This window comes from Mytilus californianus, unplaced genomic scaffold (genome assembly GCF_021869535.1).
Source record: "Mytilus californianus isolate M0D057914Y unplaced genomic scaffold, xbMytCali1.0.p SCAF_9, whole genome shotgun sequence".
NCBI lineage: Eukaryota > Metazoa > Mollusca > Bivalvia > Mytilida > Mytilidae > Mytilus > Mytilus californianus.
In genome coordinates this window covers 65547501-65565685 of record NW_026262745.1, presented here as the reverse complement: position 1 = coordinate 65565685, position 18185 = coordinate 65547501, and the positions used below count along the sequence as shown (strand labels likewise).

Here is an 18185-nt window from a genome sequence, read left to right as displayed (position 1 = left end):
TATGAAATTACTTCTGAATTTATACTTAAATTATTTCTCATAATGCTGAGAATAAGTTGTCGTGTCATTAATTTATTTGTCGTAATCATTTTCGCAGTAAATTCATTAAGTATACGTGTTATTGATAAGTACACGTGTTATTTAAATTCTGCGCCGGAAAAATGTAAACAAAGAAAAGTTGCATCATTCAGTTTAGAAAGCTGACGTCATACATCAATAGATTAGGTATTTATTTTTACATCGGAATGAATTATTACATGGAAAGAAGGTACATGACCTAAGCTGCCAGGCCAAAACTAAGATTGTTTTTCATTAATGCAAATGAAAAACATTTTTGCCGGGTTTCCAAGTAAAACGGAGATGTAGAAAGATCTAGAAATATCATAAGTACATGATATATATATATATATATTTATAAGCAATCTTGTCAGTGGGATTTCCCAATAATTTAAATATAGAAAAATAGGTCAATGTAAAGGTATATATGTAAATAAAAATATCAGCTAGAAAATACTTTTTGATCTATTGGAACATTCTTTTGTTGAATCAATTATGCACAGTCAATTGAATTTTTTGCATATTACAAACATTTTCTAGATCTTTTCTTTAGAAAAAAAAAAGAAGAAAATTGCGTATATAGTATATATGATTTATTATAGTATACGGAAAATTAGAAACAGGCGTTTTGGAGGCATGTACCCCCACCCCCTATTTTGTGTCTGCATTCGTATCCACACAATCTTACATTAGATATCGTAGTTAATACATGTATGTCCCCTCCCCAACCCACATACTCTTATTTCTGGATAATTTGAGTAGTGGGCAAGTGGCGGATCCAGAAATTTTCATAAGTGGGGGCCCACTGACTGCTTAAGAGGGGGCCCGCTCCAGTCATGCTTCAGTGATTTCCTATATAATCAACCAATTTTTTTTCCCAAAAGGGGGGGGGGGGGCGGGGGGCGGGGCCCCTGAAAAACCCTCTAAATCCGCCTCTGGCACTGGGATGCACGTTTAAACTAACTAGAATATAAAATGTGATGCATACCACTTCATTTAACCTGTTTAATGTGATCTAATGTATAAAGAGTTCTGTAATATTACTCTCACTGGAACAAATATTACAGTCTTTGTTCTTGACGGAATTAAGGGTATAGAACATTTTTTGTTCCAACTGGAACATATATGGCATGCATTGTTTACAATGAAGGTTCATGTGGAACTGATGTTGGGCGGAACAAATATACGTTGACAGATGCAGTACGTGCGCATATATTCTGCATGTAGACATGGTTCCGTTTTAGCAGTTTATCTTTATTTTGTTCTTCTCCGTTGATGATTCTCTTTTCAAGGCTTGAAATGCAATGATTATTTATCATGGCTGTTTTACATTTAACGCGGGTATTCTCGATGCTTTACTTTAAAACCTGAAAAACTGCTCTAAAAACAAATTGACTACCGGGCGAAATGAAAAACATTGAAATAAAGTTGATGTAATCCATCGCTCTTCAGCGTTAAAACCAACATACTTCGACGTAGCTATCAATAAGTTAGCGTCACAATGCCACCATCGCACTTCAGTGTGTTAAATCAACGCACTTCAGCGTCAAACAATCGCACTTCAGCGTGTTAACCAACGCACTTCAGCCGAGCGTCAAACAATCGCACTTCACTGAGCGTGGCCATCGCTATTCGGAGTACCATATCGTGGTTCAGAGTCCCACGCATATAATGCCAGAGCAGATGAAAACATTTGTGTGTAGATTTACAGATGTCTGTGTGCTATGGGGCGAGTCTTGAGTCAATTATCAGATGTACTAGGCGGTAGTTCATTCCAGTTTGTGATGGTTCCTACGCAGAAGCTATGTTTTCTAGTTATGTTACTAGAGCTTGTGTTTGTGTAGTCAGTTTACTAAATATCGGCTTAAAATAAAACTTTTAATTTGAATTTTAACATCAGCTGGTTAGTATATGTGATTTTACATGTGGTTTTTCCTGCACTCCCCATTTTTTTCCTTTGTTGTATGTATAATTAAGACGCATGACTAACTGAGAGATTACTATAATAATTTCACGGTATACCTAGTATATCAGAAATATTTATTTATTAAAAACTTGTAATAGTGAAGCCTGGATCCGCCTATGGTTGATAGCCTAGGAGTTGGAAAAAATGGTGAAAAGTATCTTTTAATATAGTTGGAGAAATGGCGAAAAGGCTGGTTTAAGTTATCCCAAATAAACAGATGATACTTTGTCAATCTTATAAAGTTATATATTTATAAGTGTATGTCCTTGTTATACACTTTGTGTATCTCTCTGTCTAGCAAAATGTCGAATAAAATAGAGGCCCTCATGGGTATGTCCAAGTAATCACATAATCACATTTCTTGCCAATATAATCACATAATCATTAGTTATTTGGTTAAACAAGATGATCAAATAATCAACAATACACTCCTAGATTATCAAATAATCAAATAATTATAAAATATTAGGTCTGGTAATAAAATAATCACTATTAAAACGGCCAAGTAATCACATAATCAAAAACACCATGAGGAGGCTCAAAATATTTTTAAAGATAACGAAAATTCTTATTGAAAGCAGGAAACTGTGACCCCGGGGGCGGGGTTACTTCGAAATTTTTTTGGTAGAAATGTGCCATTTTTGCCTAAAAACACGTACCTATTTTGATATAACATTCACTGAAATTCACTACCTATAGTTATATAAATATTTAAGAAAGAATGACCTATACTTAAGATAAGATAGGATAATTTTATTAACCAATCATGGTGCCCAAAATTTAAGCTATACAATCAAATGAATTACAAAATAAAGCACAGTAAATGATTAGAATGATTAGAATGATTAAAGTACATTTAAACTAAAAACATGAATTCACATTCAAACAATTTTACATAATTATAAACCATGTTATTGTGATATAATTTTATAGTCCTAGGTCTATGGGAGACAACTCCTGATCGATTTTATTATATATTGTTTCTTTCTATTTTTTCAAACTACACTGATATTTTCTAAGAGTTTCTTTCGTTCTTCAAAAAGGGAGTGCAATAATTTAGATAAGTTTGAAGTAACAAACAAATCTTCAGATGAAAGAATCCAAACAAATTTCATTTCATCAGATAACTTTGAAAAATGTTGGAATTCAGAATTTAAATTAGACATATGTTGAGATCTAGTATCTTTTACAACAGGACATTTTAAAAGAAAATGTAGTTCGTCTGCAACTGCGTTCTTACATAGCTTACCCTTTCTGTCTTCAGCTTTAATACCAAAATTATATACCTCCCTCTTTCGATTTCAAGATCATGACAGCTAGTTCTAAATCTTGTAATTATTTGCCTGTCTTTTTTTTAATTTATTGTTAAATATGGTTCAGACATAAAAAATATTTTTAATTTTCTGTAGGTTCTTAATTTATTGCCAGACTGTATATTGGTACACTTCCCAGAATTGCTTTCTAAACTAGCTACCCAAGTTTCTTTAAATTTTATTGTTAGAGAATTTTTACTTTTTTTTAAATATGGTTTTGTTTAAAGTTTGACTGGTTAACAAATAGCTCTATAATCTAGAATTTAAATATATGTTTAATGATTCCTATCCAAGATTCCTGGTTAGGTTTGTTCATAGAATGGGATAGATTTATGGCCTCCCATAGGATAATATTTGAAGGTTCAATATCTTTCATGAGATGAATCCAATATTTTATCATATTGATAATTACATAATAAAGTGTAGGGAGTGAACTTAGTTCTCCTCTACATGCCATATTTGAAATTTGTATATTTACTCTAAGGGAAAATTTACAAAGCTTAGTATGAATTTTCTCTAGAACAAGATAATCAGTTGATATAAAGTTATCCAAATGTTTTTGTTTCTTATGTGGTATATAACCCCAAATTTCAGATCCATACACCAAGATGGGTCGGATTGTATGGTTATGAATATGTAATAAAGTACTATAGGTTTTGGGCTTTCCACAAAAAAGGTCTTCCTTAATTTGAAATAAGCTTTCGTTCTTTGCTATTTGGAAGTTCCTAGATGCTGAAAAATTTATTCCTAAGTATGTGTAGTTCTGTACTCATTCTAAAATCTGGTTTTCTAGGATATTTTAATATTTTTATGTCGTCTTGATTTGTTAAATACAAGAACCTTGGTCTTTTTGGTGTTAACTGTCATTTTACAATCAACTGTAAATTCAAATAATTTATTAACACAATTTTGAAGTCTTTGCTCTGTCATGAGAAAAGAACTATATCATCAGCATACATTAAATATTTAAGGGGTGTGTGTTTAATGGGATTGGGTCACATGTTTGGTCAAAATAGGTTGGCAAATCATTTAAATATATGTTAAAGAGGCAGGGACTAAGATTGTCCCCTTGTCTAACTCCTATCAGGAGACATATGTCCGCGGTTCATTTGGGAACTTATTTGAAATGTGAACTTTCAAGTGAATTGGTTTAATTTAATATAAATTAATATTGACCATTACTTATTTAAGATTCCGAATAGCATATTTATATATGATATGTAGATCATACATACCCTAAATCAATCGATAATATAGGCCTACAGTTAGCAAGCTAGATGCATTTTGATATAGTATTTTATAAAAAGGAGGGTAATTTTTATATGAAATCTCGCAAAATTATGACTCATATTTTTTACACATCCCCGTACACCCAATTAATGGAAGTGTCTGTGACCCGGGAGACTCAGTAAAACAAGAGGACAAGAGGTACTACTGTAGTGATTGGATAAGAAAATGAAGACATTCACATAGATTCTTTCCCCTACTCTCATTGTTCCCACAAGAGCCACATGGTTGTGACAGAGACATTTGTTGTGAACTCTGATCATTACTGTGGCTGTCTTGTGTTCAAATCTTTGAAAAAGTTTTTTTGTGTAAGTTTATTATGAAATAGCCAACAGTCAACCTCAAATTTCAGTTAGAAGTTCTGCGACAAACCAGCTTAAATAGAAATAAGGATGTGATCGATATGTCGACAAGAGTCTGAATAGTCCAAATAATTATGACTTCTTGAAAAGCTATTATATTTTTTTTCTTTGACGCCTTACGCAGCAAAAAATTAAAATAGCCTTCCAAGACGTCATAATTATTTGGACTAGAGTCTGAAGAGACCAAAGCCAAAGGACGATGGTACTGCCCATACTGTATAGTAAGCTATAAAAGGTCCTACCATGACAAAAAGTGTAATAATTTAAAAAGAAAACAAAAAGACCTGATTTATGCCAGAGGAATTGCGAATATAATTATCAATATTAACAGGTTGCCAATGGGCTTAAGTCGGGGAAAAGTCTGGTATTCCCTGTTTTCAGGGTACACCCAGTGGCGGATCCAGAACTTTTCATAAGGGGGGCCCACTGACTGACCTAAGGGGGGCCCGCTCCAGTCATGCTTCAGTGATTCCCTATATAATCAACCAAATTTTTCCCACAAAAGGGGGGCCCTGGGCCCCCCCTGGATTCGCCTAGGACACCCCAGTTTTCTGGTGTAAAAAATAACCAGTATACAAGGATTTCTTTTTTCCTATTCAATTTATGGTATGAAATCTACAAAAGCGCACCTTCTGCATGTGATAACAATGTTTTATGATAGCAAGTGTTTCTATTAGTTCAAAAATCAGGCTAATTTCAAGTCTAATTTGATGCTTAATTCACAACAAAACAATTACTTTGTTCACCAGTTCATACCTTGATCATCAATTATGAGATGACAAAAAGATAAGTTAATCACTTGGGCATTTAAATTCAATGAATAGAAATTTTCAATAGAAAATAAAAAAGAAGATGTGGTATCAGAGCTCCAGATAAGCTGCATATTTGCGTGATCATGCAATAAAAATAATTCAAAACCCAATTCAATTGCCCATTGCTGCGTTCAAAAACCCAATCCATGCAAAGGAAAACCCAATTATATGCCAAAACCATGAGTTCTTAACGCTTTTATTTGCTATTGGGTGCGTTATTTACCCTCATCTATTACATAGTCGACGTGTAAATCTATTTTTATAATTATAATTGGAAATGTCCTTTTGTTCTAAAAATAGAGCATTGCATCAAGAAGTTGAAATGGGTCCCTGTTGGAATTTTCCATTGCTCAAAAGGTACACGTGTTGATGAAAATATTTCGATCTTCTCTACGTTTATCCAACTAGCGTTTGTCATGGTGTCATATTTTTTTTTCAAATTACTCAAGATTTATCATTTCACATAGCATTGAATCAAAACGAAAGTAAAGTCCTCGAAAAATATTGAATAGAAGCATGTTTTCAGCTTCTTTTTGGTAGCTGAGGGATAATTATGATGATAAGACTCGGCTAGTGTTTTTAGGAAGCGTCCATCGAACGCACGAGTGTGTTTTCGTGTCTTAACAAGAACATTGTTAGAAAGACAAACACAGGGTTTCGTCAAGAACTAAATTAGTTGGAACAGTAAAATGCCAAATCAATTATGTTGTTGGAAAGCATCGGAAACCAAAAGTTTTAATAAGGGCCAACTCAACCCAGATTTATGTAAATAAAATTTAACAAAAACATTCAAGTATTATTTTAGTTTATATATAATTTTTTTGACTTTAGTTGGTGAGTGAACACACATATCCGTTTTGACGTCAATGCAGCTTGACACTTTTTTTTTTTTTTCGGTCTAATTGTTCTGTATGCTTAAGATAGTTGTCTTATTGGCAAGTGCAGTTTAACATTTTCGTTTATTCATTTGATGTTGCAGGATTATTTGTAAATTTAAATTAAATGTGGTCTCAGTCATTAAACCACCCTATAAACCTGCCGGTCTAGGTTTTTTAAAGTAAGTCTGGCAAATAGGTGATAAGGACTTGAAAAACTATCTTACAGCACCCAATGTTCACATATATTACATAAAAACTTAGCCACACCTACCTCCAAATAAACTGTAGGGTGGTCATATGTGCTCTAGAAAGGTAACTAGGTACTGTCCAACTATTGCAGTTTATATAAGTTGTGAGAAAATACAAAACTGGCAGAATGGTTGAAACCGAACGCAAATTATACGTACAATTGCTCATCAGTGTATAAACAAAATAAAAAAGCTCTCACATATAAAGAAAGTTCTAAACATATTTAAGATGGATGAACATCTCGCTTTGATATAATGTGATTAAACATGCCTAAATTCAATATTGTGTTGATGAAAAAAACCCAATAAATTAAGGAGCTTGGTGGTGAAAAAACCCATTTGATATTTGCTTGAGGGGTGAATTGGAATTGATAATGCAATTAAAAAATATTATCACTCAATTAAAATAAAAAATGGTGGGTAAAAACCCTAATTTGAGAATTCTTATCTGGAGCTCTGCCGGTATGATTGCCAATGAGACAACTTTCCACAAGAGACCAAATGACACAGAAATTAACAGCTATAGGTCCGTACAGCCTTCAACAATGAAGTCAACATAATTCAGTTATGGTCAGTTACACCTGGAGCATGCAGCTTGGTCAGTTGATTCCTAAACAAAAGATTTGTATGTTTTTGAGTTCTAGAAAAAAACAAGGCTTCACTTATTCATGTTTTGTTATTCCTGAAATACTTTAAGCATTTACAAATACTACTGATGCAGTTAAAACGTGCACTTTTGTAAATTTCATGCCATGAATTGAAATAGAAAAAGGAAGTCCCTGTAAACTGTTTTTTTTTTAAACCAGGTACTCCCCCTTTTCCTGACTTGTGCCCAACCTGATTAAGGTAAAGGGGCATCTGAAACAGGTTGGGGAGGATCCTCTTAAATGGGTACTATCCTCATTTATGGATATTATACCCAAAATCAGGTATCAATTTGTAGTGATAAAAAAATGAAATTTTGTATTTCATGATAGCTGTTATGGCGCAAATATTCATATAAACATGATAAATGGTAACATTTTCCCCCATGTACAAATGTACTGTAAGGGACCCATTTACAAATGAAAATATAAGATCATTGGAAAAAGTACAGAGATGGGTGGCAAGGTATGTGTGTAACAAACATCACAACACCAGCAGTGTGTCTCAGATGTTAGACACCATGAATTAATAAACATTACAAAAACACTGACTAAGAACAAGGCTTATAATGTTTCACAAAATTGTAAATGAAAATATTGTCATTCCATGGCATAATTTATGACAGCAGAGTCAGTCTACTACAAGATCCACCCATAAATAATCCTACAGATAAATTCAATGTAATAAAGACAGCTATAAATTTTCTTTCTTCTTTCAAACCATTAAAGACTGGAACAAATTATCATCTGATATTACTAAAAACACTACTACAGAAACCTTCAAGGGTGCACTCCATCACCCACAATGTGCTCCTTGATACTTACCCACATCTTAAATAAACAGACAATCTTGTTTTTATCTTCCATTGTCTTAAACCAAATAAAATAAAAATAAAAAATGTAATAATTTATTAAAAAACTGAATAAAAAATGTATAAAAACTAAAAACAAAGAAAAATTGTAAAAATTGAAAATATGAAACTATAGAACCAAACAAAAAGTAATAATAACAACATTCAACTAAAAATTTTGTTAATCTATTTTTTGAAAAGAAAAATTTCCTTATCAATTTATATGGAAACATTTACCAGGCATGTGCCAGAAAGTGAACATCAGTATGTCGATTGTTTTTTGTAACGAAAGAAGAAGACTGAAAATTGATACCCGTTTTGGGGTATAATACCCATAAATGAGGATAGTACCCATTTATGAGGATCCTCCCAAACCTGTCAAAGATTGTCCCGCTACTATTAAATAAAACACTTTTTTTTTATAGTTGCCCAATGATCTTTGAGATGCCCCTATACCTTATTATTGATAGAATTTCTGATTTTGTGTAAAATAAAAAGTAAATAAAATATGTTATACAGAAATGAGGTCAACCACTGAATAACTGACTCCAGTCCTGAATTTAGACAGAATGTGCATGGGTTAAACATGCTTGTGAGCTTTCAACCCTCCCCTATCGTGTGACCGGTGTTACAGTACAACATAAAAACATGCTATAAAAATAAAGAGCTGCGCCATGAGCACATGATACGCCCGTTGCTTTTTCAAAGAATAAAGTTTCATAACTCCTCAATGTCATTTCAGAAATTTATAAAAAAAAAAACATAAAGGAGGTTATTTCAATATATATAAACCAGTCACCAAAGTTTCATGAAAACTGGTCAAAGCACTTTTGAGTCATTGTCTGAAAACTGGAAAATCCCCCTTTTTTAATGAATAAAACCCCATAACTCGGAAACGTAAAATCTAAAATTTATAAAATGGAGCTCAAGTCAATTGATATAAACAATTCACCAAAGTTTCATGAAAACTGGTCAAAGCATTTTTGAGTTATTGTCTGAAAACTGGATAACCCCCTTTTTAGCTCACCTGGCCCGAATGGCCAAGTGAGCTTTTCTCATCACTTGGCGTCAGTCATCCGGAGTCGGCGTTAACTTTTTACATTTTGAACTTCTTCTAGAGAACCACTGAATGGAATAAAACCAAACATGGCATGAATGTTCCTTATGAGGTGCTGACCAAGTGTTGTTACTTTGTAGCGGATCCATCATCCAAGATGGCCGCCAGCGGGGGACTTAGTTTAACATAGGACCTTATGGGAAATACATACAAATGTCTTCTTTTAGAGAACCACTGAATGGAATGAAACCAAACATGGCATGAATGTTTCTTATGAGGTGCTGACCGAGTGTTGTTACTTTGAAGTCGATCCATAATCCAAGATGGCCGCCAGCGGGGGACTTAGTTTAACATAGGACCCTATGGGAAATACATACAAATGTCTTCTTTTAGAGAACCACTGAATGAAATGAAACCAAACATGGTATGAATGTTCCTTATGAGGTGCTGACCGAGTGTTGTTACTTTGAAGCCGATCCATAATCCAAGATGGCCGCCAGCGGGGGACTTAGTTTAACATGGGACCCTATGGGAAATACATACAAATGTCTTCTTTTAGAGAACCACTGAATGGAATGAAACCAAACATGGCATGAATGTTCCTTATGAGGTGCTGACCAAGTGTTGTTACTAGGAAGCTGATCCATAATCCAAGATGGCCACCAGCGGGGGACTTAGTTTAACATTGGACCCTATGGGAAATACATACAAATGTCTTCTTTTAGAGAACCACTGAATGGAATGAAACCAAACATGGCATGAATGTTTCTTATGAGGTGCTGACAGAGTGTTGTTACTTTGAAGCCGATCCATAATCCAAGATGGCCGCCTGCAGGGGACTTAGTTTAACATGGGCCCTATGAGAAATACATACAAATGTCTTCTTTTAGAGAACCACTGAATGGAATGAAACCAAACATGGCATGAATGTTCCTTATGAGGTGCTGACCGAGTGTTGTTACTTTGAAGCCGATCCATAATCCAAGATGGCTGCCAGCGGGGGACTTAGTTTAACATGGGACCCTATGGGAAATACATACAAACGTCTTCTTTTAGAGAACCACTGAATGGAATGAAACCAAACATGGCAAGAATGTTCCTTATGAGGTGCTGACCAAGTGTTGTTACTTTGAAGCTGATCCATCATCCAAGATGGCAGCCAGCGGGGGACTTAGTTTAACATAGGACCCTATGGGAAATACATACAAATGTCTTCTTTTAGAGAACCACTGAATGGAATGAAACCAAACATGGCATGAATGTTCCTTATGGGGTGCTGACCAAGTGTTGTTACTATGAAGCCGATCCATAATCTAAGATGGCCGCCAGCGGAGGACTTAGTTTAACATAGGACCCTATGGGAAATACATACAAATGTTTTCTTTTAGAGAACCATTGAATGGAATGAAACCAAACATGGCATGCATGTTCCTTTTGAGGTGCTGACCAAGTGTTGTTACTTTGAAGCTGATCCTTCATCCATGATGGCTGCCAGATGGGGACAATGTTTAACAAAGGACCCTATGGACAATACATACAAATGTCTTCTTTTAGAGAACCACATACTGAATGGATTGAAACCAAACATGGCATGAATGTTCCTTATGAGGTGCTGACTAAGTTTTGTTACTTTGAAGCTGATCCTTCATCCATGATGGCTGCCAATGGTGGGACTTCCTTTAACATAAGACCCTATGGGAAATACATACAAATGCTTCTTCTAGAGGTGCACTGAATGGAATGAAACCAAAACATGGCATAAATGTTTCTTATGAGGTGCTGATTAAGTGTTGCTACTTTGTTGCCGATTTACTGTTCAAGATGGCCACCAGGATTTTTTATTAAATTACAGGACCAATATTAAACCAAATTTGGCCTCACTCATTATTAGGGTATCTGTTATGATTTTAATCTATTTTTACATGATTTCCAAAACCAAAGTAGAATCAGGTGAGCGACACAGGCTCTTGAGAGCCTCTAGTTTAATTAACAAAACCCTATAAATCGGAAATATTACATCTAAAATTTATTAAAATCAAAAAGGAGCTCAAGTCAATAAATATAAACAATTCGCCAAAGTTTCATGAAAACTGCTCAAAGCATTTTTGAGTTATTGTCAGAAAACTGGAAAATCACCCTTTTTTAATGAATAAAACCTCATAACTCTGAAACGTAAAATTGAAAATTTATAAAAATCAAAAGGGAGCTCAAGTCAATTGATATGAACAATTCACCAAAGTTTCATGAAAACTGCTCAAAGCATTTTTGAGTTATTGTCAGAAAACTGGAAAATCCTCCTGTTTTAATGAATAAAACCCCAGAAGTCGGAAATGTAAAATCTTAAATTTATAAAAATCGAAAGGGAGCTCATGTCAATAGATATAAACAATTCACCAAAGTTTCATGCAAATTGGTTAAAGTGTTTTTGAGTTATTGTCCGACATGTTGACGACGGACAGATGGACGGACAATGGTATACCATAATACGTCCCATAAATGGGCGTATAAAAAATCAGTTTCACTTTGAAAAGGTTTAAAAAAAAGTCTCATCAGGTCAACGACAGTGATCCCACACTAAGCACAAAAAAAAAAAACAAGGTTCATTGTACCAATTTAAGTAACATAATTATTATGAAATGCATCTAAATAAATTGTTTTAAAAAAACATGAATAGTTGAACACCATAAACTTAAATTGGTATAAATGGGAAAAGTTGTATATATTACATTTTTTTTATCATCCATGTAACAGTCATGATCTTATTTTGTTTCCAAATGCACATTTATCTAAACAAATTACTCAACCTGAATTGTTAAGAAACTGTTGAGTAGGGAAGAGTCATCTTTCTTTGACTTATCTGTACATGTGTTAACCAATTTTCATGTTACTGTAATCATCAATTCCTCTGATTCACTTATTAGGGTCTGAATGGTGTCAAAAGAATAGATGAGAATAAATTAATGAGTTAAGCAATATTAAATGAAGAAAAATGTCCTGAGAATACAGAAATCAAAACCACCTTCCAGACTTTCACTGATCACTGGACTATTTAAAATTAATCCAATTTAACTGCACTTATATTTTAGTGTCCCACTTTTTTGGTAAATTGTTTTTCTTTTATGTATATATAGAACCCTTTCATCAATTTCTTTTATGATAAGTCTACCTGATCAATTTACCATTTAGTAAGCAGCCTTGGAAACATGACTAAAACCACAAAAGTAATATGGTTAAAAATCAAATTCAAATTAAAAAAAAAGAAATATATTTATATGTATAGTGGAAATATGGATTCATAAACTTGTTTCAAGTGGATTATAAGATTTATTCAAATGAGATAGTTAAATTATCGAGTTTTTAATCATAAGCCTCTAACACATTGTAACAGTTACTGCTTCTGTAAGATGTTCCAGTGTTTAGTAGATTTAGTACCTTTCTTCACTTAGTTTCTTTAATCAACCTAATTAACAGAACAGAAATAAGAATTAAAGTGAATGCAATGTTTTCTAGGTTCATTTTTAATCATATTTCACTTTACAAAAGCAAGTAAATTGCTAGTTGGCAAATTTTGTACCCAATCCATCTGGGAATACGAAGTCTGGCAGCAACACCTGCAAAGAAGTTACACGTTGCAGTTTCGTATCTGTTGAGTCTATCAGCCACTCCTTCTATAACATTTGTAATCTTGTTTGCACTCAGACGACCTCCAGTCCAGGATTCAAGTCGTTTCACAGCTCGTCTTGCCACTGATCCGTTTCTTCTCAGTTCTTTTGCCAGTTTTTTCAACACTATTTTGGTTAGTCTTACTTTACCCCATCTGAAAATGAAAAACAAATTTTTAGAATATTTTATTTTTTATACGCCCGTTCACGGGACATACCAGTATTATGGTAAACAGTTGTCTGTATGTCCGTCCTACTTCCACATTTCAGATAATAACTCAAAAACGCTTGAACTAATTTTCATGAAACTTTGGTGAATTGTTTATATCTATTGACGTAAGCTCCTTTCAATTTTTATAAATTTTAGATTTTATGTTTCTGAGTTAACTTATTCATAAAAAAGGGGGATTTTCCAGTTTTTGGACTAACTCAAAAATGCTTTGAGCAGTTTTCGTTTTCATGAAACTTTGCAGTCAGGATTCTACTTCGTCAAAATTATCTCCCCATTACGCCACATAATTTTTATAATCGTAAAAATGGAAGCCATTGTAGTGATGACGCGCTGCCAATTTAGCTCTTGAAAACCGATAAATTTATCCACATAGTATCATTACAATCCTTATATGCCAGTTGTATTTTAAAAGAAAAATGTATCTACTATCTATTGAGCATCATTTAATGTACTTTTATGCATTTGGTCAACTTAAAACTATTGTTTGATCGGTTGTCAGGGGGAATTTTCGAAAGTTCAAATATTTAAAAAAATTCTAATTAAATATTTTGTGGAAGGGCACACTAAAAATTTTCAGAGGTTGAAGACTGAAACCCTAAACACACTAAAAAAATGAACTTTTTTTGAAGTTATGCATTTTTGTCGAGCCTGCGACTTTTGTCGCAAAAGGGAGACATAGCGATCCTACATTTCGTCATCGTTGGCAGCGGCGGCGGCGTCAACAAATATTCACTCTGTGGTTAAAGTTTTTTCAAATTTTGATAACTTTCTTAAACTATCCTGGATTTGTACCACACTTGGACAGAAGCTTGTTTGTGATCATAAGATAGTATTCAAAAGTAAATTTTGTTAAAAAAAATCCTGTTTATCCGTATTTTACTTTTAAATGGACTTAGTTTTTCTGCCAGTTAACATTACATTCACTCTGTGGTTAAAGCTTTCAAAATTTTAATAACCTTCTTAAACTATCCTGGATTTGTACCAAACTTGGACAGAAGCTTGTTTCATAATGATCAAAAGCTAGTAACTAGAAGGAAATTTTGTAAAAATTTATTTCCTGTTTTTCCGTATATTACTTATAAATGGACTTAGTTTTATTCCAGTTAACATTACGTACAGTCTGCAGTTAAAGTTTTTAAAACATTTATTAGATTCATAAACCTTCTTGGATTTTTACCAAACTTGAACAGAACTTCTTACAATCAAAAGATAGTATCTAGAGGAAAATTTTTAATAATTTTGTCCCCATGTTTGTTGAGCCTGTGACTAACAGCAAAAGTAGGCGAGACACTGGGTTCCGCGGAACCCTAACGAATTTTTAAGATCCACCAGAAAAGTTTGTCATCAAGTACTTTTAGTAAAAAAATTGTTATTTGAACACACCTACTCTGTTGTTATGACTCATTAGAAAGGTATTTCACTTGACCCATATATTTCATCTTTTAGTACTGTAAATGTTTAAGGTTTTTGTATCAACCTACAGCCTAAATATATAAAAGTAATAGAATCTGAAGCGAGATGATGTATCAAATATTTTTCTTATATATATACATTTTCAAGACAGAATAGTCAACTCAAAACACGCCTGAACCTAAAAAGATGTGCTCGACTTTGTCTTTTTGATGAATTATTGCCTATTTTGGGGATTTTTTCACCAGGGGCAGAGATGCAAATTAATGCTATAAAAAGATAAATCTATAAATCTTTCTTTCGAATTTTTTTCGGCGGAATTTATGCATATGCACAAAAAAGATCCACGTGAATTTGCACCTACCAAAATCGACCTATTTGTGAAAATTTTTCTTTATTTTAAAAGTTTACAAATATCTCGAAGCTCATTTCAATAATTTAAGTAAAAACACATACATTAGATGCATAAAATCCTAAATTAGGCACATTCATTAAACTTTTAAAGCCCATAGAAACAGATGTAAACAATTCAAATTTACTAACTTTGCCTTTTTTACCTTCTCTAACAAAGAGTTCCATTTCTTTTGTTTAATTTCAGCTGGGTTTCAGCTTGTTTGGTGACTGGTTTATAGATATAAGAAGATGTGGTATGAGTGCCAATGAGACAATATCTATTAGAATAAGCTCCTTTTAGTTTTTATTATAAATCTCTGATATGACAGTAAGTGAACTTTATTTGTTGAAAAAGCGACGGGCGTATCATACTTTCATGGCACAGCTCTTTATTTATCCTTCACCTACCTTAACTTTGAGAACAATATCTAATTAGTAACTGTACTGTTTTTTATATTAAAACAACATAATAACATGAGTTCATGGTCTATTATTCAGAATAAAATTGAGAATGGAAATGGGGAATATGTCAAAGAGACAACAACCCGACCAAAGAGCACACAACAGCCAAAGGCCACCAATGGGTCTTTAATGCAAAGAGACAATCCCGCACCCGGAGGTGGTCCTCAGCCGGCCCCTAAATAAAAATGTGTACTAGTTCAGTGAAAATGGACATCACACTAAACTCCAAAACATATATAAATGAACTAATATTAAAAAACATACAAGACTAACAAAGGCTCATGGCTCCTGATTCAATGTTTTGTGAGATCTCAACCCTCCCCCTATACCTCTAGCCAATGTAGAAAAAAGAAACACACAGCAATATGCACAGTAAAACTCAGTTAAAAAGAAGTCCGAGTCCGATGTCAAAATAGGTAACAAAAATATGTATTTAATTTCTGTTAATGAGTTTAAAATTTATTTTTGCTTTTATTAGATAAAAATTACATGTACGTCTTTTAGTATGTAATGAGAAATGCTGTACCTCAGACCAGCATGTAAATTTTACCTCTTCTCTATTTTATGGTCGTTCTCTTCTAGATCCCTTTCATCAATGTCATTTATTTCATCCAAATCGTCTTCATCTGTTAAAGCAGTTCTTTTTTGGTCAGTCTCTCCTAATTCCTTTTCATCAATGTCATTTATAGATTCCAAATCGTCTTCATCCAGTAAAGCAGCTCTCTTATGGTAGGTCTCTCCTAATTCACTTTCATCAATGTCATTTATAGATTCCAAATCATCTTCTTCAGGTAAAGCAGTTCCATAAGATGTTGATAAGATGCACAAAACAAGGACGCACCTGGAGAGAAGAAAACGTAAAAACTGGAACACCTTCATATACAGATTTGAAATGAAGGTAATTTTTATGTAGAGTGTTGTTTTTGTCATAGATATAAGAAGATGTGGTATGAGTGCCAATGAGACAATATCTTGATGAAGTAGCTGAGGCAAAACTTACAAGTGCTGTCTCCTCGCTTCATACAAAATATGCTTTTGTCAATGCTTTTACACCCCAATAACATTATAAATAGAAGGATTCAATTCTTAAATATTTTTTCAATATATATATATATATACATGTATATGGATAAATGCATGGACATAAAAGGAACGATAACAAATAACAAATTAAAAAGAACCAAATTTAAGCAAACTTTTAAATCATTTTATATGCAGGAAAGATCAGTGTGTTTAAATTTCTAAATGCCAAATTGTTTATACTAGAATAACAAGAGTATAATCTTCTAAAAAATGAAGTTCAACCAAAATGCATACTTTGTGATTGCAAATTTACCATTTAAGCAAGAAATTATTTGAATCTGCAATAATTTTGAATTCTGGAAAATTGATAAGAAATGTATGATGAAAACTAACCCAACTTAATAGGATTAGCCATGAGGTTCAGTTTACTTTCACTGATATTTCAGTACTAACCCCTTTTGCTATGTGGGCATGGCTAACCCTATTTAGATGGGTTAGTTTTCATCATACATTTCTTATCAATTTTCCAGAATTCAAAATTTCTCCAGATTCAAATAGTTCCTTGTTTTAAACATGTTTTAATTAAATATTTTTACTTTGCCGATATATAAAAGAATTAGCATTTAAATGTCAATAATATGTATGATTTATTTGATAGTATTCCAGTTACCAAATTGTTTCATTTTCAAAAGAAATTGGAATATAAAATATGAATAAGCTGCTTTTGAGTGAGTTTAAATGATGTTAAATTTTATCACATAGTCTAAGTCAATGTTAGTGTTTTAATTTTATCAGTCACTTTATTAAATGTTGCAGTACTGTGACCTATAGTTACTTACATGCACGACAATTGGTCTCTGCTTGAAAGTATTATACCACATCGATCTGCTTATTATTATACAAGAACTATATTTTTCCTATCTGAGTAAGAACTATATAAAAATAATTTAAATAAGGTCTTTTTTTTAGGTTTATTTATAAGACAGTTCTAAATAAAACCAAATAGCCACAAAATGAACATAACCCAAAAAACGTTTAACTGATCTTCTTTAAAGTGTAATACAATTATAAAACTTACCAAACAAGTTTCATGTTTTGTTAGTTACAGGAACTGAATTGTCTCTTCCCTTTGAAATCAGAACTGGATAGTAGCGAAAGTCGATACTTTTATCTAAAAGTACCATCCAAATGCTAGACAACACCTGTTATTTGTAAGTATTATGTTTTTTTTTTTGTTTCAAGGAAAAATTGTTTTTTGTTTTCCTGTTAATTGATCTTTTGTTTACACTTTTTCCTTGTTTAACTTATTTTAAAAATTCAATCAATTATTGACATGTTTTTAAGTTCTACAGTTGGAACAATGCTTGGCAGAAAAGCCTTTTTATTTCAGATTTGAAATAAAATGATTTTGGTCAGCCTTGTTTATGTATTCTAGAAAAAGAAACTATGGTTTGTTACAACATAGCACTTCTAATTTTATAATAGGTTTAATAGAAGTTGATGTATTGAGTAGTTTGGCTATTTTTAA

The 18185-nt window shown here is 32.9% G+C and overlaps 1 protein-coding gene across 1 annotated transcript; it reads right to left on the bottom strand.

Annotated features, from left to right (window-relative positions):
* Positions 1-12977: 12977 nt before the first annotated feature.
* On the bottom strand, positions 12978-17848 carry LOC127714432 (uncharacterized). Its single transcript, XM_052220494.1, has 3 exons — positions 17736-17848; positions 16185-16475; positions 12978-13292 (listed from the first exon to the last, which is right to left on the bottom strand). Exons 1-3 carry the CDS (start codon positions 17747-17749, stop codon positions 13010-13012), a joined length of 588 nt encoding a protein of 195 aa, XP_052076454.1. The 5' UTR covers positions 17750-17848; the 3' UTR covers positions 12978-13009.
* Between the last annotated feature and the right edge of the window lie 337 nt (positions 17849-18185).

Excerpts from the sequence above, each read along its gene's own strand:
- LOC127714432 (XM_052220494.1), bottom strand. Across the intron at positions 13,293-16,184 it reads GACCATAAAATAGAGAAGAG|ATGGGGTAAAGTAAGACTAA; the intron begins GTAAAATTTACA and ends TTTCATTTTCAG.